The sequence below is a fragment of the Urocitellus parryii genome, chromosome 7 (assembly GCF_045843805.1).
Source record: "Urocitellus parryii isolate mUroPar1 chromosome 7, mUroPar1.hap1, whole genome shotgun sequence".
Lineage (NCBI taxonomy): Eukaryota > Metazoa > Chordata > Mammalia > Rodentia > Sciuridae > Urocitellus > Urocitellus parryii.
In genome coordinates this window covers 182,381,860-182,404,732 of record NC_135537.1, presented here as the reverse complement: position 1 = coordinate 182,404,732, position 22,873 = coordinate 182,381,860, and the positions used below count along the sequence as shown (strand labels likewise).

Below are 22,873 nucleotides of genomic sequence, written 5' to 3'. Positions count from 1 at the left end.
TGGGCCATGACAGAGAGCATTTTGCCACACAGGCAAAGATGACCACCACCTGTGCAGGCCAAGCTACAGAGAACCACGAACAGGGCCGCGCAGAAAACGCCAAGTGTCCTGTGGCACTGTGGGGCCCAGAGGCCTGAGGTCAGGTTTCAGCCGCAGGCTCCCCTGGGCTCTGAGGGAAGTCTGTTCTAGGCTCTCCCCGCGCTGGTGGTGCTGGCAACCCTTGGCTGCTGGTCTGGGAGGAGGGCTAGGGCTCAACGTGAGTTTCAGGGTCCCAGCTCCAGCTGGAACACAACAGCAAGGCTGTTGCTGAGCTCCGTTCCTGTTGGAGGAGCTGCTTCCTGAATGACTTCTGACACTGGATACTGGGCTGCATGTTCTCAGGAAGGCAGGAGCCTCTCTGGGCATCCCAAGCAGGAAGGTACGTGCTGCAGAGAACCAAGGGCTCAAAACCACGAAAAGAGTTGGAGGAATGAAGACTAGGGAGTCCCATCCCTGGATGGTGGGGACAGCAGCATTGGAGTCTGGGGCCACTAGATCTGCAGGAAGCCCTCTGTGGTGTGAGCAGACATGCAGAGGCCATCCCACAAATTGCAGGCCCACCAGGTGGGCTGCCACGGCCAGGAGATGGTGACAAGGACTCCCCACCTTCTCCACCTCTAGAGAGAGCTTCGCAATAGTGGGAATTAACCTGTATTCAAGCTCGAAGCTCCAGCCTGTGCGGACCCGGAGTAGCAGCAGGCTAGGAAATGTGGGGCAGGTGCTGGGGAGGCAGGAGGCAATCAGGAAGTGGCATTCCGGTGGCCTGGAGATGACATGTCTAGAAAGAGGCAAATGGTGTGAAAGGGGTCTCTGTGGGAGCCAGTGCTATAAACCCCACGTCATTCAAGAGTCATCTGTGTCCAGAGGCCCACCAGGCTCCATGCAGGGTGGGCTAGGTGCCCGGGACCCATTAGCCCCCAAAGGGACGTTTTTGTCTTGTCTGGCCCATGTGCGTGACATGTCCAGGGCACATGTTGACGCCTGGCTCGGGCCAAGAGACCCCAGGGAACTTGTGACGGGGCCGCTCTTGGAAATGGAAAGCGCAGGCCGTGGGATGCAGGTGGACGCTGGGGAGGGGCGGTGGGGTCTCGGCTCTGACCGAGAAGTCAGTGGCACCACGGAGAAAAAAGGATGAGCCCAAGGAATCTTCTGGAACGAGTCCCCCAGAAAATATCGGTCCTGGACAAGGAAACCGCTCGCTTTGATCACACCTGGGGGTGTCGGCAGCAGGGGCAGCGGGAGCTCGCAGGACCCCAGAGGGAAGGTGTCCTGGGGCTGCCCTGGGGAGCAAAGGCCCTCCTGGCTGGTGACCTCGGCGACCCTCGGAATGAGGGATGCAGGGCTAGGACTCCCAATGGGGCCGTAGAGAGCAGGGGGAGGACTGGGGCAGGGAGGGGCTGCGGGGCCTTGGGCCACTGACCTCCCTCCAGGAGGCCAGGCCCCGCCCACTTCCCGACTTGTGTGGTGACCCCCTCAGCGACCACGCGGGGGCGCTGCAGGAAGGCGGTCAAGGAGCTGGGGCGGCAGGCGGGACCCCAAGCACAGGCTGCGGCAGCCCCGGGTGTGCTCAGAGAGGCCCCTCCTGGCGGACTCACGAGGTGGACCCGGGAAGCCCGCGGCGGTGGAGGTTTGGGAGGCCCCTGTGGGGTCTGTCGGCTCTGAGAGTCCCTGAGGGGTTTGCAAGTGGCTGAGGAGACACTGCCGCGTGGGACGTGGCAAGGGTGGAGGGTGGTGGTCAGGGAAGGCCTCCTGGAGGAAGTGGCATCAGATGCCAGGAGCCTGAGCACCAGACAAGAGGCCGCGAGGGCTGGTCTTACTTGGGCCTCTCAACCATCCCTCTGGCTGCTGTTCTGTGGGGTGAGCTGTCATGCTGAGAATTGGGCTTGGGGTCCCTGGAGTAGTTCAGGTGAGAGTCAGTGGATGGGGCAGAGCTGCATATCTGGACTTGCGGATGGGTGAGAGATGGCCACGAGTGGACAGGGCATCGGGCCATCATGCCCCTAGGTGGATACGGTGCCCTTCAGAAGGGAAGGGCAGCCCCACTCCAGCCTGTGACCCCAGGACAGGCCATTTCACTGGGGGGAACTGAGGTGCACAGGAGTTTGGTAGCCTGCCTGAGGTGGGCGGGCATTCCCACACAGGTGGAGAGTGGGAGGAGGCCCCTGGGGCCTGGTGTGGGGGTCCCTGTTGGGCAGGGTGCTGAGCTTTGGATTGTGCTGTGGCTGCAGCCTGGAGTTGAAGGACACAGGCTGGTGCCTGGGCAGAGGCCTGGGAAGACAACTGCCACAGGAGGCCACAGCCCTTGAGTGGTCCCCTCTGCTCTGGGCCAGTAAAGCAGGGCAGCAGTGATGGTAGGTCATGTCCAAGGCTGGTCCTTGAGACCCAGTGGCTTGTCTGAGCCACAGCTTGAGGGCCACTGCCTGGGGGACCCCAGCCAGATGCCCAGTGGAGCCACCGACTCTGGACCCCTGACCCTGAGATGCAGACATCTGCTGCCCCAAGCTGCTGGGTTTGGGATTTGTTTGGAGCAATAGGGAATGACACCAGCGCAGCCATCCAGCCCAAGGCCAGCTGTTGGCTCAGCCCATGCCAACGTCTGGCCAGGCCTGGAGGCCCTGCTTGGGCACTCACTCATGCAGAGGTGGGTGGCAGGCTCTGTTCCTGGTCCTGCGGCCTCCCTGCAAGACTGCTCGCAAGGGGTCTTCCTCCAGAGCCCCTGGCCCAGTGCAGAGGTCAGGCCAAGTTGCCGGTGTTGTGCTCCAGTCCTTGAGGCCTGGGATGTTCCAGCCTGGCCCTCTGTTCCCTGAGTCCTGGTCTCTTACTGTCCCTGGCACTTCCTTGTGCCTTAATATGTTCATGCTGCCATTTAGGCAAAATGATAGAATGTGGGCTGGGGATGTGGCTCAAGCGGTAGCGCGCTCCCCTGGCATGCGTGCGGCCCGAGTTCGATCCTCAGCACCACATACCAACAAAGATGTTGTGTCCGCCGAGAACTAAAAAATAAATATTAAAAATTATCTCTCTCTCTCTCTCTCTCCTCTCTCACTCTCTCTTTAAAAAAAAAAAAACGATAGAATGTATTTCTCCCAGGACTGAAGACTGGGAAGTCCCAGGGGAAGAGGCTCACGGGCTTGGGGTCTGGTGAGGACCGGCTGTCGTTCTAGGTGGTGCCTTCAACGCTGCATTCTCACCTGGTGGAAGGCAGAAGGTGAGAAGGGCTGGAAGCTACCCGAAGGCCTTTCTGTAAGGGCCTTGGTCCTGCTTAGCAGAGGAGCTGCTGCTGCTGCTGCTGATTTTTTTCTTCAGACCTGGGGATGGAACCCAGGGCTTCATATGTGCTAGGCAAAGTGCTCTGCCCCTGAGCAGCACCCCGGCGCTTTTTAAATTTTATTTTGAGACCGGGTCTAAGTTGCTTAGGGCCTTGCTAAGTTGCTTAGGTTGGGCTCCAACTTGCAATCCTCTTGCCTTAGCCTCCTGAGTGGCTGGGATAACAGGCCTGGAGACTGCTGTCAGTACTTTTGATATATTATGAATATTGAACCCATTTTGATTTGCAGACTTTCCCCCACTCCTGTAGGTTGTTTTCCACAGTCTTGAAGATGTTCTGTGCATGGAAACTTTTATTTTTATGAATTCTAGTGTATCATTTCTTTTGTCATGTGCTCTTGGTGTCAAATCTAAGACTTAGTTGCTATATGTAAGGTCATAAATGTGCACCCCTGAATTTTCTTCCAGATGCTTTATCATTTTAGCTTGTATATTGAGGTCATGGGCCCACTATGAGCTTGTCCTCCTACCTGGGGTGAGGTGAGGGCTCAGCTGCACTCTCCAACTGGCCCAGCCCCATTGGAAGGCTGTTCCTAACCCACAAACGGTCTGTCCTCCTTCTCAACAATCAACTGCTCAGTCAAGTTGGGTCCTTGGGTTTGCTTACATGCTCTCCACTGGTCCCGCTGGCTTGTCCACCTGCCCTTATTTCTGTACCATGAGGTAGCTCTGAAGTAAGTTGAAATTAAGTGACATGAATCTAATTCTTCCTTTTCAGTGTTGTTGGCTACTTGGGGCCCCTGGCAGTGCCATATGAACTTGTTCTTTCTATTTCTGCAAAGAAGGCAGGGGAACTGGGCCGGGGCTGGTGTGAAGTCTTGGGTCCCGTTGGAGCACCGCCGTTTTGCCATTATCAGGTCTTCCAACCGGAAACTGGGCTGTCTCCTCATCTGCTTGGGGCCTGTGGCTTTCAAATCTGTGCTTAGGTCTTTTGTTCTTTTGTGTTTCACTGCAAATGGGATTGGTTTCTTAATTTCCTTCTCAAATTATTCAATGCTGATGTATCATTTTATTTCTCGCCCTTCACTGGCCACGGAATGAGAATCCTCACGAGGCGGGCTCTCGTGGAAGAGCCTCACCTGGGTTTCCCAGCTGCACCCTCCACCCCTCCCAGGGGCCCCTCCTGGAGCCACAGACACTCAGGGCCAGGTAGGAGCTCCTTGTGTGATCCTGCTCCTGCTAACCCGAGGCCAGGCTACAGTTCTTGATCCCACAGATAACCCAAAGACTGAGAGCCTAGGCCGATGCCTTCCCCGCCCTCCATTACCCCTGGGGACCCATGTCAGCCAGGGCTGAGGAGGGAAGGCTGCAAAGCTAGAAGGGACTCTGCCCCTCCCCCAGACAGGCTGGGTTCTGTTGGCCTCATCAGGTGTGGGGCTCTGGGTGGGTGTCCTTGGGGGTGGACAGCCTCTTGGTCATGTCTGCATGGCTCCTTCACCCATGGTGCTGTGCCCAAAGTGATGCTGGCTTCTGGGCTGGGGGCCTGGGTGGTAGGATGGCTTGGGAAGCCTTGGCTCTGGCCTTGGTGGCCATGCTAACTGGAGGACAGCCCTTCCTCTCGGGGCTGGGGTCCTGCGTGGTCAATGGCCTGTCACTTCCCTGGCCCCTGGAAGTCCCTGTGGGGCCTCAGCCTGTTTGGAGGATGCTGACCTATCCCAGGGAGAAGAAGCAGGTTCTGGGGGGCGTGGCAACCATCCTCCTAACTGCCCTGAGCCTGCCTGGCCAGGGTAAGGCAGGGTCTCATAGGTCAAGGACCCAAGTGGTGGTTGGAGGTGGCGTGGCTGACGGCTGACGGCTGACGGGGAGGGCTGAGGGGCACAAGGGCTGCCTCCCTGGCCTGGGGACATGAGGCCCAGCCTGCCAGGTGGGGCCAAGAAGGCTGGGCCCCAGGAACATCCAGGGCTGCCACCACTGTCCTCAGGGCCTCCCCTCCCCCACAGTGCTGTTGAGAAGGCCCTGGGACACTGGTGGCAGCCTGGGTGTGTTCCTCACCCACAGGGAGCACCTGGCCACGACCTTCCCTGCAGGGCCCCACAGCTGCCCTCAGGAGGGGAGAGCTGGGAGAGAGCCTCCGGGAGCGGCCTGCCCAGGGCCAGCCTGCCCAGCATGCTCCTGGCTCTCCTGCTACAGCATCTCAGGGATGGGTGACCTCCCCAGTCACTAGCCCCACTTCTTGTCACTTGGCGGGCAGGCGGGGTCTACCCCTACTTGGCCTCTGGGGTGCTGAGGCAGGGTGGGGCCAGAGGTGACTGGGCTGCAGCCACAGGGACCTGGTGTCCTGGTGTGTCACGGGAGGGCACAATGGCTGATGTGAGCATGCAGTAGGCTACCATTGGGGACTCCCTTTTGCTTCCTCCCTGTCCCTCTCTCCTTCTGGATGTGGCCTTTGCTCTACATTCCCCTGACCTCTGAGCCAGTTGCAGAAACCAGCTCTTGACCACAAAACAGACCCCAAATTGGAGGGTCCTCCTTTGAAGAGAAGAGAGGCCCATGAGCAGGAACTCGCTCCCTGTGGGCAGCACCTGGGAGACAGCCTCTGGTGCAGCCCCTGGCCTGACGCCCCCACTGCCTCATAGACTCTGAGGGGAGCTGAGCCTGGGACCTTGAAAACAGCTGCCTCCTGCCGAGCGCTGCCCCCCCCGGGCATGGCCTTTCTGTGGGCCTCCTTCCAGGACCAGCAGCCACGGGCCTCATGGCTAGTGGGGCAGGAGAGGCCAGGGAGGCTGACCCGTGGAGGGAGGCACTGGAGGCTCTGGGCCTGGCTCACCTGTCAGAACCCCACAGGGCACGTTGCTCCTGTCCTGCCTCCTTGTCCTGCGGGGGTCACCTGAAGCTGGCCATTTGCCTCTTCTGCTGGGCACGTGAGCAAAGCCAGCCTGCAGCCGGCGCCCTTGCCATGGCCACAGGCCTGGAGTGGCTGTGGAGATCTGACTTGACGTCAGGCCTCCTTCCTGAGACTGCCTCGGGTCCGTCCCCCGCTGTTATGAACACCCGATTTGTTCTCAGGTCGTGCGGACAGAAAAACTGATGCTAATAGGAAAAATATCACTCTTGTAACCAGAGCTGACCTGGCACAGCCCCACAGCGCTGGGCACCTCTCTTGTTTAGGATGAACCCTGACTTAGCAATCCCAGCGCAGGAGCCCTCCAGGTCTCCATGGCAACGGCTGCCTCCCCCTCTCTGGTAGGCATGAAGGACTGGGAGCCGCGGCTGTCTGCGTCACAGGAACCCACCTTCTCAAGGCTGCACCCATGGCCAGGCCCCAGGTTTGCTGCTCATGGCCGCAGGCAGCCCCCAGGGGCCATTAGATCCCAGGACAGTGGCCAGCACAACGCCAGGAGCTCCACAAGGCAGGAGCCGCGGCCGTGCAGCTGTCGGGCTGCAACCTTCCTGGCTCCTCTGGCCAAGGACCCTGAGCCTTTGTGGGTTCTGTCTGGAAGGAGGGTCTCTGGCTGTGGACAGAGGGGGCGGTCCGCTGAATAATGCCTCCAAAGATGTCCACACCTCAACCGCAGGGCCGATGACTATGCTTGCCCCCCGTTGAAGCCGGTTAGAGCCTGAAAATTGGTTCATTTGAAAATGGGATGGGGCTGGTCACCCAGGGGCCCAGGGTAGTCAACAACACTGAAAAGGAAGTGAACAAAACAAAACAAGGCCTCCCCTTCCCTGGACCTCCAGACACAAGAGACACTGCTGGCTCTGGAGAGAGGAGGGGCAGACAGGCCCCCCTGGAGGGGGACAGAGGCGGAGCTTTCTCCCCAGCAGCAATGCTGCCCTGGGACACCTCATTCTCAGCCCCACGAGACTCCCCATGTGGGACAACGGCTGGCCTTGTTAGAGAAGCAAGTGACAACACAGCAGCAGGAGCCCCCCGGAGCTCGGCCTTGGAGAAGAGACTGTGCGAGTCGTCTGCTCCCAAAGGTAGGGCCGCACTGGGTTGCTGAGGCTGGCTTTGAACTGTGACCTTCCTGCTTCCGCTTCCCAGCTGCTGGGGCCATAGGTGCGGCCTTCCCTTGAACAAACTCCTCTCACAGGGACAGACGGGGCACATGATGTAAAGTACTGTGCTTTCTTTTGGGGCTGAAGCCCAGCTGCCAGGGCAGCTGCAGAGGACTTAGGCGATACCCCCCCACCCCCACCCCAAGGCTCCCTGCAGGCCTGCCTGGCCTCCCAGGGGCAGATGTTGCTTCCTGGGCAGAGGCTGCCACCAGCGGCCACTTATGCACGTCTTTAGTTTTTATTAAGTTTATTATTTGTCATTGCTCTTAGCTTCACATTACGATTCCATGTTTTGTCAAAGTTTTTTTCAATTCTCATTTTGGTAAAATAAATAGAGATAAAGGAACTCTAGGCGGTGCTCTCTCGAGCCTGTTAACTTCATGATTGAGTTTTCGCATCAGCCTGGGAAGGCCCCGCCCACGCGGTGCTAGCGGATGCACAGCATGAGCAGGGCTCCAGCGGACCAGAGAGGGGAGGGCCTGACCCCTCCAGAGCCATCTGCACTTTGCCAGTGGTGGTTTTGCCTCAAAAGTAACAGAAATACAAGTTAGGTTGCAATCGAGCTGAACCTCAGCTACGGGAGGTCAGCAGCTCTGTGGGTGAAGCTCAGTTTCCAGAAGGTTCCAGGGTTTCACCCACAGGAGATCCCCACAGAGCTTAGGGGGTGCAGGGGAAAGGGTAGAACTTGTGGGGGAGTCAGGACTTTCTAGGGCCTTTCTGACTCCAGGCTGCTTGTGCTCCCAGGTGAGGGAAGGGCCTTCACCCTGGAACCTCCTGGTGGACAGCTCATTTCCTGGGGGCAGCAGAAGGGTCTCCTCCTCCTCCATCCTGCCTTGTCCACCCGTCTGGCTCTGGGGTTGGCTCAGGGCTGCCCTCAGGGCTCCATCCACCTGGAAGAGTCTTGGCCAAAACAGAGCTATCGCCCCCCACATGAGGGGCCTGGCTTTCCTGTCCCGACTCACTCAGACCCCACTATTATTGGTCTCTGATCGGCAGAATCAATTAAGCCGTCTCATTCCTCATCTCTGAAAGATCCTGATTCCCAAGGAAAATGGAAACGCTTTCCAAACGCCATCATTGTGGTTGTGCCATGTGTGTGCAATCGGCAGCAATCCCGAGCTCCCTCCCATGGTCCAGCCGTCCACAAGGCCCCTCTGGAACTGCACATGCACGCGCACGTGCGCGCGCGCGCACACACACACACACACACACACACACACACACACACAAACACACACACGCCGGGCAGGCCAGGCCAGGCCTCCAGAATGCTTCTGCATCACGGACTGCAAGATGCAAGCCTTGCTCACACCAGCGTAGGGCAAAGGGCTGAAGACCGGCTATTGCTACCCACAACCCCTGGGGCTCCGTGCACCTCAGCACCTGCGTGAGGTGTGTGCACGGCAGGGAGGCCATGGCACCCATGCACACATGCACCCCAAGCAGGGACATGGAGGTCCTGGCCATGGTCACTAGAGCAGCACTTCAGGGATGAGCCTGCAGGTTGGGACGGTGGCTGATCTGTGAGGACCTCATTGTGTCTAGAGCAGCAGAGCCCAGGGGCCCTCTCCTGTGAATGCCTTCCTGCGAGAAGGACCCAAACCAGAGTCCAAGGGCCTGGCTGCACGGGGGGTAGGGTGAGGGTGGCGAGCCCCCCTCTTCGTACCACGACCCCCCTTGACAGGGAGGCCTGCAGCTGAGCAGCCCTGGAGGGCCAGCTCGGGGCTGCTTCCTCCTCACTGCTGGCTGCAGGGGTCTCCCTCCCTGTTTTCTGACACCTCAACATCCTCCAGCCTGTTCCCAGCAGCTCCAGGCTCAGGCCTTGAGAGGACAGTGGGGCCAGGCCAGGCTGGTGGGGGCCATTCTGGGGCCCACGGGAGCCCCAGTGCTGCTTCTCTGTCGTTTCTGTAGCTAATGCTCTGATCACAGGGAAAATAAAACAAGTCTGTTCCCTTAAAAAAACCTCAGAAGGAAAAGAGGCCAGGAAGGGGCCACGGTGCACAGCTGTGTGTCGGGAGTCCCGGAGCCTGGGCGCTGGTTCTCTGCAAGAAGTGATGTCAAAACAAAGCCCTCCCCTTCCCTGGACCTTCTAGACATTACAGCGAAGAGAAAAAAGAAAGCGCGTGGCCCTTCCTCCGAGGGCAGCAGCTGGGTCAGGAGCCGACGTCTGTGGCGAGCCTGGGGTTCACTGTGTGTGTGGTGGCCGCAGCAGGAGCCCGGTGCCACTATCTGACGCGCTTCTCCACCGAGTACACGGAGATGTAGTAGTCGTTGCTTCCCACGGCCAGGTGGGGCTGTGGGGCGAGAGAGCAGACGGGGCATGAGTAGGGGCCACAGGCTGCAGGGGGCAAGGTCATTCCCGCAGCCTACCTCTGCACTGAGAGGGCTCGGGAAGGCGGCCTGTGAACTGCCAGGTGTTGGCAGGATGGGGCGTTGCCCGTATGCCAAGCACAGGCAGAGCGTGCACTACCCACAGGGCCCTGCTGGCACCTGGGCAGAGCTGTAGGCAGGCTCCCGTGGAACCCCGCACTGCAAGGTGCAGGCTGGCAGGTCCTAACTTGAAAACACAACGGCCTACGACCCAGGGGCAGAGTGCATGGACAGGCCTGTATCACACAGACCTGCTGCCTCACCAGGAGGAGCATGCCTGAACCCTTTCTGCTCGAGGTTCCCCTGATGGCATGTGTACAGGGGCCAGAGGACACTGCTGCTGGCCCTCTGCTCTGAGCAGACCTCCATTCCTCATGTGTTCTGGAGACTAGGAAGGGAAGGCCCAAGGCTTGTGGGTCACTCAGGTAGCCCTGCCCACTACCCCCACTACCCCCACCCTGGTGTGAGGGCACAGACCCAGTGTGGGTGGAAGGCCAGGCAGCTGATGGCCCCGACTCGCTGGCCCATGAACCCGTCGTAGTACTTGATGTTGTTGATGAGTTCGCCGTTTCCGTTGTAGATGGCGGTGAACTGGTTCATGGAGCCGCTGCAGCAGGAGGAGGAGAGAGGTTCAGCAGTTATGTCCCTCTCCTTTGGACTGGGAGACAGAACGGCCCCCAGAAGAATGGCTTAGGGACAGGCCGGCTGGGGATGGGGCTGGTGTGGTGGTGGGGACAGGCCAGGAAGTTGGCCCAGGGTCCCCAGACAGAGAATGGCAACTTGTCTGGATGCCCTCATGTGAGGATGCAGGCCTCCATCCCTAGAGACCCCTCAAGAGTGTTCTGGGAGAGAGATGCGGCAGGGAAGAGGTCTGTTCTCAGTCCACCCCATCTTTCTCCAAAAGGCACAGAGGAGTAAACGTGGCAGGGCTGGGGAAAGGTGGCACAGTGGAGAGGGGGCTGCGGGAGAGGCAGCACCTACCATGCGATGAGGTTTGCCTGGGGGTGGATGTCCAGGGACGTCAGCCCCTTCACAATCTGTAGCACATTCACAGACTCAGGCATCCGGGGATCAAAGAAGCGCACATCTCCATTGACACTGCAAGAGAGGCCGCAGTGAGGCCTGCGGGCCAGGCTTGGGGATGCCCTGCTTGTGCCCTGGCTGGAGGATGATGGCCCTGGACATGTGCAGTCTGACACCCACTTGCACCCGCTACTGGAAGCCAAAGCTGCCTGGGCGTGCTGTGCTCTGTGCTGGGCCCAGCGGCCAGGCCCTCACTAAGCTCTCCCAGAGCAGAGAAGGGTCCAATGTGGTGCCTAGGGCCACTGCTGAGCCTGCTGCAAAGCAGGACACCCATGGGGGATGGGAATGGCTGTAAGTCAAGGTGCAAAGGAGTGAGCTACTGGTCACCAAGATCAGATTTTGGGCCACTGGGGCCCAGGGTGGTGGGAGATGGAGCTGGGTGGGGTCACGCTGCCTGCAAGGAGGGCCCTGCCTTCCACCTCTGCAGGTGTCCCTCCCAAGAGCGGGGTTTTGTCTTTATATCACAAACAAGGAAGAGAGGGCATCTCTTTGAAAGAATGGAGGCTTTGTGACAGTAAATCACACTCTGGTGTTCCTTTAACGGGCAAATAAATATTCGCTGCTCTCAGCACAGTATTTACCGAACAGCAGAACTGAATTTATGCACAGACAATGATGTGTGGCAGCGGGCAGCGGCAGTCCTGCAGGCCACGTGCCTGCAACAGCATGTGGCCCTGCCGCCTGTGGGGAGGAAGGGGGCCATGCCTCCCAGGGCTCCTTTCTGCTTGGCAGGTGTCTGACCACCCTCTGGCTCTGCACCCTGACCTTCCTGGCCAGTCCCAGTGCCGGAGACAAATACTACCCTGAAATGCCAGCATCCCTGTTTAAACACCAAGGACGTCTCGTGACTATCCCACGTTACCTCACGCTCACGATGTGGCCCTCGGGGTGCTTCTGCAGGTGGGCCTTCACCACCCAGGCTGTGTGCTCCCGGTAGGTCATGACGCGGCTGCGAGGAGGAAGGCGTGGTCAGGCAGGGCTGGGCAGGGCCAGGCTCAGCTCCTCTCCCAGGCCACTCAGGGCTCTGGGCGGACAGCCGTGCTGGCTCCACAACAGGAGGCCACACATGTGGCCTTGAGTCAAGAAAAAGGAAGCATTTGTGGAGAGTGTTGAGCTGCCTCTGCTGCGGGGCCCCAAGTAGCCCTGCCCATGCGGCGACACAGCCTTTTCCTGAGTCCTCCTCTAGTGGGCACCTACTGTGCCCTCCTTGGGCTGGCTTTTGGCCTTGGGCCAGTCTCAGGCCCACACCGACACCACGCTGTGTCACACTTCCAGGCCCCATCACTGGTCATAATGTTGCCCATCTGTGTTAACAGGCGCATCGGGAGTGTGAACCCCAGCTCTAAAAGCCCTAAAGCTGTCCAGGGGCCCTCTGGGGTTACTGACCAGGAGCCCAGGTGGGAGCTGCTGGCTGTATGGACCAGGGCTCCCAAGGGCCTCCAATGCCTGGCAGGAGCTCTCAGGACCCCTCACATACTACCCACAGGGAAGGTACCAGCTGGTCTCCACCCCTAGGCCTCAGAAGCAGCAGGGTCAGGCCTGCTTGGGGTTCCCCACTCAGCCCAGCTTTCCAAGACCCCTGTGTCCCTGCCTGCTGGAGCTTGGGGACCAGCGGCTAGGGCCTGTGGGCTGCCCACTGCTGCCCTGCAGCTTGGGAAGTGGAAGCACGCCTCTCCTCTCCTGCTGCCTCCTGCCACAGCCTAGAGAGCTCTCTGAGCCATCCTTACACCTGGGAGCCCCTGCCCATCTTGGGGGGAGACTGACCCCATGCAAGATGAAAATAGCAACATTCTCAAATATCTGGGGAGGGCCGAGGGGCCTGGCGGGAGGGGCTGTAGGGTAAGGCCAGGAAGGGACACTGCTGTGAGGCGGGTGCAGGGAAGGGAGAGAGGAGGGAGGGGACTGGGTAGGGCAGAACTGGTAGGGCCAACACCTGGAGGGCCAGAGCCTGTGTCCCCACTCCCAGCTGAGGGGTCGAGGGTGCTGGGCTTGGGGCAAGGAGGGACCACCACGAACCCAGCTTAGGTGTGTTCTGAGGGCGAGGTCGGCACGGAAGCTGCCTGACACAGCCAATGCCCAGGGAATTGGGGGAGGTGAAGACAGGCGCTGACTTCTCTCCCAATCACCAGGCCTGATGGGAGCAAGGCTGCCTTTTGCTGGGTGAGTACTAAGGGGGACCTTGCCTGGGGCTGGGGGCTTCCTGGGATCCTCTGGCCCTCTGTGGAGCCAACTCCCAAGTTCCATGCCTGCCTGCCCAGAGGGGTGTTTTTGAGGGGACAAAGATGGCTTAACTAAAGGTCTGGAGACAATGGACGTCCCATGAGATCCACTCTGAAGTGCAAGATTCAGCTGGCTCCAGTGGACTCCTGCTGTTGACCTGCACCCCTGGGAGCAGTCTACCAGCTGCCCACAGTGGTGCCTCTGGGGACGGGTTGCCGGTTCTGGCAGGGACCTCCCACCAGGGAACATGAGAGCCTGTGGTGCCCTGGCTTCCCCCTGTCCCTAGGAGCTGGTGTCTCCTGGGTGCCTGAGTCAACACCCATCTCAATCCTGTCCCACTGTCCTGGCCATGAGGATATTTCATCTCTGGTGGCCACTGCTGTGACTCCTGGACTGTCCTTGTTGGCACCAAGCCTACTTCCCAGAAAGCAGTGGGTGTACAAGAGACACCAGGAACAGGACCACGGGGACGCCCGGCCCAGGCCGTGGATGCTCTGCATCTCCTGTTGAGGGCCTTAAGCCTCAGCCCCCTGTCACCTGCTGAGTGGCAGCACCCAGAACAGCAGTGACACCTGGTCAGCCCATGCTGGGCCCACATGTGCTCCCTGACTCCTGACGCTCCTGCCCACAACCCATGTGAGATGGAGGCTGAGATGGTGGGGCCTTTCCAGGACCCCCCCACTGCCGTTCTCTCCAGGCACAACCTCCAGCATGCCCAAGGCCGTCCACCCACTTCCACGGCCACAGGGACTGGCCTGCGTGGAACATGCCTGGCTGGAAACCTGCTGTGGGCTCCTGGGGAAAGCATATGTCCCACTGAGCAGCTGGGACTCCTCGGTGGGCAGTGAGGTGACTGCTGCTGTGTGGAGGGGCAGGGGCCGCAGGCACGGGGGTGGGGGTGAGCTACCATTCGCTGAGCGCCATCCTCCTGTCGTAGACACGGATGGAACCGTCGCCAAGGCCAGCCACAATGAGCGAGCGGTGGGAGTCGCAGGACAGACTTGTCACGCAGCTGTCGGCGCCCGTGGGGATGTCCTGGCCCAGACAGAGAGGGCTGAGATGGGGCACCGCTACCCCAAGCCCACATGGGCCTTACCTCCCTCCCTGTGGACTGCGGCCTTTGCCTCCACCTGCCAGAGGCCATCGCAGGCTGAGGAGCTCAGATGGGAGGGAAGGGCAGGGGCACATGGGACTCGGTGCATCCAGAGCTGCCTGGACACCTGCCCTGCACCTGCGCACTGGCCAGGGCAGGCCGAGCTCTGGCAGCATCCTGGAGGCACCCAGGGCCACCTGGCTATTGGCCAATTGAACTTCCCAACACCATCTCCCTCTTTCCTGAAGAGAGACAAAGTGCACTTTGGCAAGGAGAACTCCTATTGGCTGCCCCTGAGGACTCCTGATCAGTCGAGGGAAGAGCGGAAGCGTGGACCCTGCTTCCCCTGGTGGCTGCACACAGCAGGAGGACTGGTGAACGCCAGCAGGGGGAGCTGCAGGCAGCAGATGGGCCTGTGGGACACGTGCTTTCCAACCCCAGTGGGGACGCTGCGGGAAATCTGCACATGTGGACTCTGTGTGAGGGGCATCCTTTGCAAGAGCCCCCCCACTTCTCCCTGCACCTTGAGGCAACAAAATACCAGGGAAGGCACCAGGACCACAGCTCTGGGCGAAGGCAGCTGAGAGTGGGGGAGGAGGTGGGTGGCCAGGGACACACTGGCTTTGGAGGCCCTTACACTCCATAGGGAGACGCATCTGAGCATTAGGGTCTCCATGCTTTGCCCTTGAGGAGTGGGCATCTGTCAAGCTCCCCAGCAGGAGCACAACGAAAGTTGCTTGGTGCCATCATGGGATCTCCGAGCACAGTAATTGTGAGAGGAGGTGACCTCAGGCTGCAGCTCTCCCGGGCGTCACCACAGTGCCTAACAGTGGTGAGGTCCAGCCTCATGTCCAGCTCCTGTCACTCCTCCTTCCTGGCTCAGTTCTGTAGCAATGTGGAGCAAGCAGCCTCCTGCCACCAAGGGGCCAATGTCTCTCCATCGGTAGGGAGGACAGGAGAGGGTGGGGAGGTCTCTGCCCTGTGCCTCTCCAGGGACTCTAGAGAAGGGTGTCCTGGGCTAGAGCCCTCAGGTGCATCCCTGAGGTAGCTGTGGTCTTGCCTCTGCTCCTAAAGCGGTGGGCACAGCTGGATTTTAGCAGGCGGCCTGCATGGCCCTCTCACAGGTGTCTTAGGCAAAACCAGTGCAGATCCCTTTCTTTATTAAAACTAAAAAGAAAAGATGCTTTAAGCGGTGGGGCTGTGGCTTGGTGGCAGAGCGCATGCTCAGCACTTGAGAAGCCCCGGGTTCACTCTCAAAAAAAAAAAAAAAGCTTTGAAAAGCACACGAATAGTTAATCTTCTAATTTAAAATATTTCACCCCGCTGATTTCTGATACTCCCTAATCTGCCAGATAAGACAATATTTAACAATGATCAGGATTAGCTTAGACTTAATCATGCTGCAGCGCAGGGTCAGGTGCATGATTAATGTGCAGCCAAGGTGGTGATCAGCTCTGAGGCTGGGAGTCTGTTCTCGCCAGCAGCAGGCGCCATCTTGCCCATCTGCTTCCCTGGAGGGCTGAGACGGGCACAGACTGAGCTTGCTCTGGAGACCTGGGTCTGGGTTATTTGAGCAAGGGGTCTGTTCTGTGCAGGGGGAGTGTGAAGAGCCTGGGGGAAGGGGCTGCACAGGGACCAGGTGCTTGTGGGGCCCTCCATGGTTACCTGCACCTTCGTTTCACGGTCGGTGTCCCAGATCCGGACAATGCGCACATCCCCTGAGCTCATGAGGAGGCCAGTTTCTTGCTCCCAGTCCACCACCATCCCAGCTCCTGGGGAGGCAAGCGGGACACGGGGTCAGTCCCTGGGGCTACTCCAGGCAGCCACTCAGTCAGCGGCTCCAAGGAGCACTGCCACCCCTCCCACCATTGGGCAGGTCCCCACCTCCTCCTGAACCCAGGCTGGGGCTCCCAGGGCAACGAGCTCAGGCTGCTGCGGTGGTGGCAGCCTGCCCTGGAACCCTCCACACTGAGGCATCTACGAGAGGAAGAGTACTGAGGCCCAGCCACTTGGGAGGCTGAGGTGGGAGCACCAAGTTCAAGACTGGCCTGGGCAATGCAGAGAGGCCCCGGTTAAAAAGAGAAAGGAAAGAAATGAGGGTGTCCTTTTCTGTCTGGAACTGGACAGGGAGTTATACACTCGCATCATAGTTTCTACTTAATACAAAAATATTTTGTGTGTGTGGTGCCGGGCATGGAACCCAGGGCCTTCCACATGCCAGGTGAGTGCCCCACTACTGACCTACGTCCCCAGCCCCATACGGCTTTAACTGTGTAATTATAAAGGTTTTAAGCATACACGAAGGAACACGGTGGAAATAAACCCTTATAACCCACCACCCAGATCTAACAGTCCCCAGCAGTTTGTTTTTTTTGGGGGGGTGGGGCTGGGGGGGCCCAGGGCCTCGTGTGTGTGGCACCCGACTGCCCAGCTGCGCGCCTGCCCCAGGAGTTGCACTGCGGCCATGTGTGCGCGTGCCCCTGGGCTGCAAAGCCTGCCTCCTCCACACGGAGCAGCACAAGGCTGTGCGGTAGTCCGACCTCCCGCACTTGCTCTTCCCTCTGATTTCCTGAGGGTCTTCCGACCCAGTCCAGAGAGGCAGCTGCCATTCAGACGTCTGTGTGGCACTCCACCGACAGTCATATTAGCTATTCCCTCGTGGAAACCACATCTCAAGCCACATCTAAGTGTGTCCTCTCCCGCAGTAAGCAGCCCCGGAGGGGAGCTGTGGGACCATGTGCTCTGCACCACATACTTTCTCCAGCTGTGGTCGCCTCATAACAAAAGGGAGGGAAACTGAAGAGGAAGTGTCCATGCAATCTGGCCCATGTGGTCGGCTGCCTGGGCACCAGGCAGGCTAAGGTCCAGGATGAGGGTCTGTGGGGACTGGCACCTGGTGAATGCTGAGAGAAGCAAGGAACCCAGAGCACATGAGTCACCCTCTTTGGACCAGAGACTTCTCCCAGGACGCAGCTCAGTCTGTGTCCCGGCTGTCCTGTGGTGCTACCACCTCATCCTCCTGTGCCCTGGGCCTTCCAGCTGCTCCTACCGCCTGCTTCCAACCAAGGCGCCATAGCCTCATGCAGCCTGGGCCCCACCCTCTGGCCACTGTCCTCTTTTCTTCAAATAGCCTCCGTAGAAAAGGAGAACACAGGTAGAAGAGCCACAACATTGCTGGGACCTGGATGTCCCTGGAGGGAGGGCATACCTGTCCCCACGTGGAAGTCATGTGACAAGGTACCAACCACATAGCATGGGGTGGGGGCAGGTGGGCTTGATGGCATCTTGTGCAAGGCAAGAGCCCCACGTCTGGGTACACCTGGACAGCCAGTTTGCAACTTGAGAGACCCAGCTGAGTAGAGATGTGGAAGTCCTCTAGGACAGTGCTGATGTCTGTCCACCTGTCCCACAGAGGGAAGCAAGCCCTAGGTCCTGGGCAGCCAAGCCTGCAGTGTGGAAGTCTTGGTGGAGCAGAGGAAGGGATTCTGGAGGGGAGGCTGCTGTGCCCAGGTGTGTGTAGCTCGCTGAGCAGGAGCCATGGGGGCACCATGCGCCAGTTCAAAGTGTGCTTGTGCCCTGCTCACCCTGGGTACTGGACTGGGAGACACTGCACTCCCCAGAAGGCAGAGGTCCGATCCCTGCTTGACGAATCCTGGACACAGGCCTTGGATGTGTGTCCTGATACACAGCCTGACCAAAGAGCTAATTCTTTCCTTAAAACAGGGAGAAGACAAGGCAGGACAGAGTAGAGAGCGTGGAAGTCAGACCAGCCACCCGCATCCCAGGCCTGGTAGTGGAGAGCCAAGCCTCGCCCTGCGCTGCCCTGGAGTACAGCTGTAGATTTGGTGCCTGCCAGCCAGTGGCTAGGCGCCCAGCTTTGTGGCCAGCCCAGAACTGTCCTCTGCGACTTGGGGAGCTCTGCCTCTGGCTTGTGCCTCTGCATGGCCACCTGCCCCAGCTTTGGGGCTGCTGCTCTGTATACCTCCTTGGTTGCTCTAGTTAATGAATAGTAACCACTGACCAAAGGCTCAGGTCAACATTCACAGGCCGAGGCTGGACCATTGCACTGCTCTGGGGGCCAAGGTGGTGGGACAGTCTCGCCCTGGCAGCCTCAGGCTCCACCCTGGGAACGGGGCCCTCCCTGACTGACAGGGTGTGGAGGATGGTCTGGTTCTGCCTGTGTCTTCACAGAGACCACTGCTGTCCTGTGGCACAGCTTCTCACATAGGTGGGAGGGTGTAACCAACCACTGGGACAATGTAGCGAGGACACCCCCGGCCCCACACAGAGGAGGGCCTCTGGTCTTTCTTTAGGGTTTCAGAGACGGTAGTTGTGTTGCTCTTTCCCTGACACCTGCCCCAGCCCTGGGTTTAGTTTAGTTTTCTCTGGGGAGATCGGACACTGAGTCTCCATATAAAACTTTTACAGAGGTCAAGGTTGAGTTTTCTCAACCATCTTGAGTTTTCTCACTCATCTTCCCTTTATCTTGAACTTTCAATGTAAGAATTCTTACAAAACACTAAGATGTGAGTCCAGAAGGTTCCCTGGCACATCCCTCCAACACCCTGTAGGCCCTGTGGCCCGAGGACAGGCAGCTGTGACTCCAAATTAAAGATGGGCTAGGACAGAGAGCTCTGGAAGGCAGGTCTCCCTGTGAACCTAGATTCTGCAGCCGACGACCCAGAAACACACTGGCTATGGGAGGAGTGAGGTTCTACTTGCTTATAATTTGTCTCAATAGCAAGGTCCAGAGAGAAGGGGCTCATTTTGATGTTCTCTGCAGGAGAGAAGGGCAGGGACAGAACTGAGAGAACCAGGAGAGGCCCCACACAGACAGGGGCTGGGAAGAGGACTCAGATGGGGCTGCGGAAATCACAGGCAGGAGGAGGAGCAGCCAGTGGTGGGCACAGTAACCTCACCTGGTGTCACCAGGGTCAGAGGGCTGTGCTCACGGGTGGCCATTCCGAGATGCACAGAGGGCTCTGGAAACTCAGGCCTGGAAAGTCTGACCTGGTGGTCCTCCCAAACTGCTGGATGGTGCAAAGCCATGCCCAGAGCTGCTTTGGTGGCTGCCGATCTCACCAGCCTGGGCAGCCCACCACACTGGTCCTCAAGAACATGTGACATTTGCTGCTCAGGGCCAGTTAACCACAGTGTGTTTCCAAGCCACATTCAGCTTCACACCAGGACAGGTGTGACCAGAGCTCAGGGCCATACCCAAGACTCAAAGGCACTCAGAACCCTGGGCCTGTAAGCCTCGTGGCTTTCAGGGGAGGCCACCTACTAATGAACTGGGGACTCTGATGCGAATGGGTGGCTGGTAGGGAGCTGGTCCAGAGGCCTTGGAACAGTGACCCCTGCAGCTCTGGACTTCCTCCCCGAAGAGCCCAGACCCACCTCGTGTGGTGGGCAGCATGTCTGAGAGCCCCTGCCATGCAGTCACCATCTCTGGGTTCTTCTCCAAGTCAGCAAAGTTCTTCCACACCCTGATGGCGCCGTCATCTGAGAAGGAGAGAGGGGGACATGATCCTCTGCCCTGTGCTGGCCTCCCCTGCACCCCACATGGGGGTCTGATCCCTGTCCTGGACATCATGCTCCACCATGCCCAACAGTGGGCCCTGCACAGGGCAGCCAGGCGCTCTGGACACCTGTCCCCATGCTCTCGCAGTGTGGGACTCCGTGCTCACTTCCTGTCGGGCAACTGGGGAAGCTGGCAGCAGGGCAATGGGACCTGTGGTCTCTGGGCATCTGGAAGCCACAGAGCTTCTCTGGAGCCGGCTTGGGATCCCTGCAGGGGAGCTCTGTGGCCTCCAGCTTGTCCCCGGGGTGGGAAGGAGGACTTGGTGGAAGCTGGGAGATGGGTCGGGCCTCACCTTCTCTGTTCTTCCCCTTGAGTACTTCAGTTGCTCATCTTGTGCAGACCCATTCTCTCCAAAACCTTTAGGCCTGCACCTTGTCCCCACCTGCCTTGGTGCTCTGCGCACACACCAGCCTGAAGTTGGAAGGGAGGGTGGCCCAAGGGGCTCTCACACAGACATAGGAGGCCCTCTGCCTTGCAGGTGCCCTCAGCATCCTCCAGCAGACAGGCAGGGGGTCAGCTGTGTGTGGTGAGCCTCCCTCTGCAGGACCCACTCTTTGGCCTCAGTACTGAAGATTGGCCTCCTCCACCTGTGTGCCTGGCTCTCAAGGCCACCTTGCAGTGAGTGCCCTGCTCTGTGACTCCCCACAGGGGTCCACTCTTAAGGAGCCCTCCAGCCTTCTTGCCTTTGGTGATAAGAGATGCTCATGTCTGAATTGTGCTGCCCCTTGGCTGGGCCTTGCTGGGCCCTGCCCACAGTGCCGACGCCTACAGGGAAGGACTGGCTTTGGACATGGGCTTCCTTCTACCAGGCTGAGATGGCTCTCTTGGAGGAGCAGCTGCTACGGGACATTTCCTCATGGTCAGGTCAGTCACAGGGAACCCACAAACACTTCAAAAGAGATGTCACTGACAAGCAGCAGCCTCGGGAGCTCAGATGCTCAGGTCCGGGACCAGGTCAAGACAGGGCGGAGCGGCCCAGGGCGGGTGAGCCTAGATGCCCGTCTCCTCCCTCCGCTACTGACACCTTCCTACCCACACAGCTTGACCTTGGCTTCTCGTTAGCAAGAAGGCATCATGGAGTCAAAATTTTCTTTTAATTTTTTTTTTTTTAGTTGTAGATGGACACAATACTTTCATTTTACTTATTTATGTATTTTTGTGGTGCTGGGGATCAAACCCAGTGCCTCAGACGTGCTAGGTAAGCACTCTACCACTGAGCTCTAACCCAAGGCCCCATGGAGTCAAATTTAAAGTGCCAAATGAAATGACAGCCAGGGGACTGGGGTTGTGGCTCAGCAGTAGAGCGTTTGCCTAGCACGTGTGAGGCCCTGGGTTGATCCCCAGCAGCACATAACATAAATAAATAAAATAAAGGCATGTGTCCAACTATACCTATAAATGGCACCAGCCTAGGGTGACTGGCTTGGAGAACTACTGCTCTACAGTAAGAGTAGGATGATGATGTTTCGGGCCAAAATAAAAACCAAGAAAATCTCCAGTGTGAGATCCACGGCCACCGCTACCTGATGGGCACCCTTCCAGAGAAGCCTAACTAGCAGAGGAAGGGGGGATGCAGCCCTGAGCCATCATAGCCAGGCAGTGAGCTGCTGCCCACTGCGTCTCCCAGGAAGGCCAGGGGGCAGAGGCTGGTGGTGGAATGTTTCCCGGAAACATGGAAGGGCCAGAGACCCAAGGCGAGAGGTCACTGTCCAGGAGTCCTGCCAACACTGCCATCTCTGCTCCTGCCCTGGGACCACACCCTCTCATAAACACCCCCATTTTTAAAAATTTTTTCTTTGGTACCAGGGATTGAACTCAGGGGCACTCGACCACTGAGCCACATCTCCAGGCCTATTTTGTATTTTATTAGAGACAGCGTCTTTTTTTTTTTTTTTTTTTAGATTTTTTTTTTTTTTTTAGTTGAAGACGGACAAATACCTTTATTTTGTTTATTTATTCTTATTTATTTTTATGTGGTGCTGCGGATTGAACCCAGGGCCCAGCACGTGTGAGGCAAGTGCTCTACCACCGAGCCACAACCTCAGCCCCTAGAGACAGGATCTTACTGAGTTGCTTAGGGCTGCGTCCTTGCTGAGGCTGCCTTTGAACTCGTGATCCTCAAGTCTCAGCCTCCGAAGCTGCTGGGATTACAGGAGTGTGCCCCTGCACCTGACAAACACCCCACTTTTCAGCTTCATTTTCACTTTTTTGTGGGGCTGCTTTGGAACCCAGGGCCCTGCATGCGAGGGAAGCAGCTCCACTACGAGTGCCCCAGCCTCCGGGCCTCCCTGGTCTGAGTGACAAACAGCGTGTCTCATGGCCCCCTTGCTCTGCGCGGCTCAGGTGCGTGCAGCCAGGCCACTCACCTGTGGCTGTCAGGAGAAGGGAGCAGTCCTGGCCGTTCAGGTACTCCATGGCAGTGACCCTGGTGTAGCGAGGGTTCCCATTGTGGAAGTAATCCAGCTTTTCTCCTTTCTCCCAGTCCCAAAAACTTGAGGGGATAAGAGGAATGAGACAGACCACCAGGGGAATGCAAACAGAGTCACAGCAAGACACCGGTCCCTCACACCCATGGGACGGCTGCCACCAAGAGCCAAGGTACCGACGAGGGGAGTGAGGAGAAGCTGGAGCCCTGAGCACCGCTGGACACAGAAGGTCAGCCCCTCCTCCTTTGGGCCCATCCAAGGATGGAGAGATGACAGGAACATGGGGCTACACGTCCACCCCCGTCCACTGCAGTGCAGAGCCAGCTGGGGGCCCAGATGGGGTGGGGGAGAAAATGCTTCCCCTTCCAGTGGAAGAGGGCTCAAGGCAGCTCCCGCTCCTGCCACACCACGGCAAGTTGCCGTGGACACTGCTGTGTCACATGAGCCAGGCACGACAGGGCAGTGCTGTGCAGTCACTTCTACAAGTCCCTAGAGTTGCCCATCTGGGGCACAGTGGGGGCAGCCAGGCCAGGGAGCGGGTATCTGGGTGTGATGGGACTGCGACAATTTGGGAAGATGGGGTGCTCTGGGGGCAGCATGGAAACGTCCAGTGTGGGCAGCCTGGACGTCACATTTCACCACAACTGAAGTGGAGTAAGCAGGTGAGGACAGTAGGCGTCACGACACTGCCCCTGCCCACCTCACCACCAGCGGGTACCTTGCACCGCACAAGCC

The 22,873-nt window shown here is 58.6% G+C and overlaps 1 protein-coding gene across 1 annotated transcript in view; it reads right to left on the bottom strand.

Annotated features, from left to right (window-relative positions):
* Positions 1-7,897: 7,897 nt before the first annotated feature.
* Positions 7,898-22,873, bottom strand: part of Rptor (regulatory associated protein of MTOR complex 1) — a 338,384-nt gene continuing 323,408 nt past the window's right edge. Inside the window, exons 28-35 of the mRNA XM_077800527.1 lie at positions 22,079-22,203; positions 19,529-19,633; positions 15,797-15,903; positions 13,946-14,073; positions 11,681-11,767; positions 10,717-10,833; positions 10,213-10,342; positions 7,898-9,659 (exon numbers count right to left, since the gene is read on the bottom strand). Coding sequence (XP_077656653.1) covers positions 9,591-9,659; positions 10,213-10,342; positions 10,717-10,833; positions 11,681-11,767; positions 13,946-14,073; positions 15,797-15,903; positions 19,529-19,633; positions 22,079-22,203 — 868 coding nt within the window. The 3' untranslated portion in view covers positions 7,898-9,590. The remainder of the gene's footprint in view (positions 9,660-10,212; positions 10,343-10,716; positions 10,834-11,680; positions 11,768-13,945; positions 14,074-15,796; positions 15,904-19,528; positions 19,634-22,078; positions 22,204-22,873) is intronic.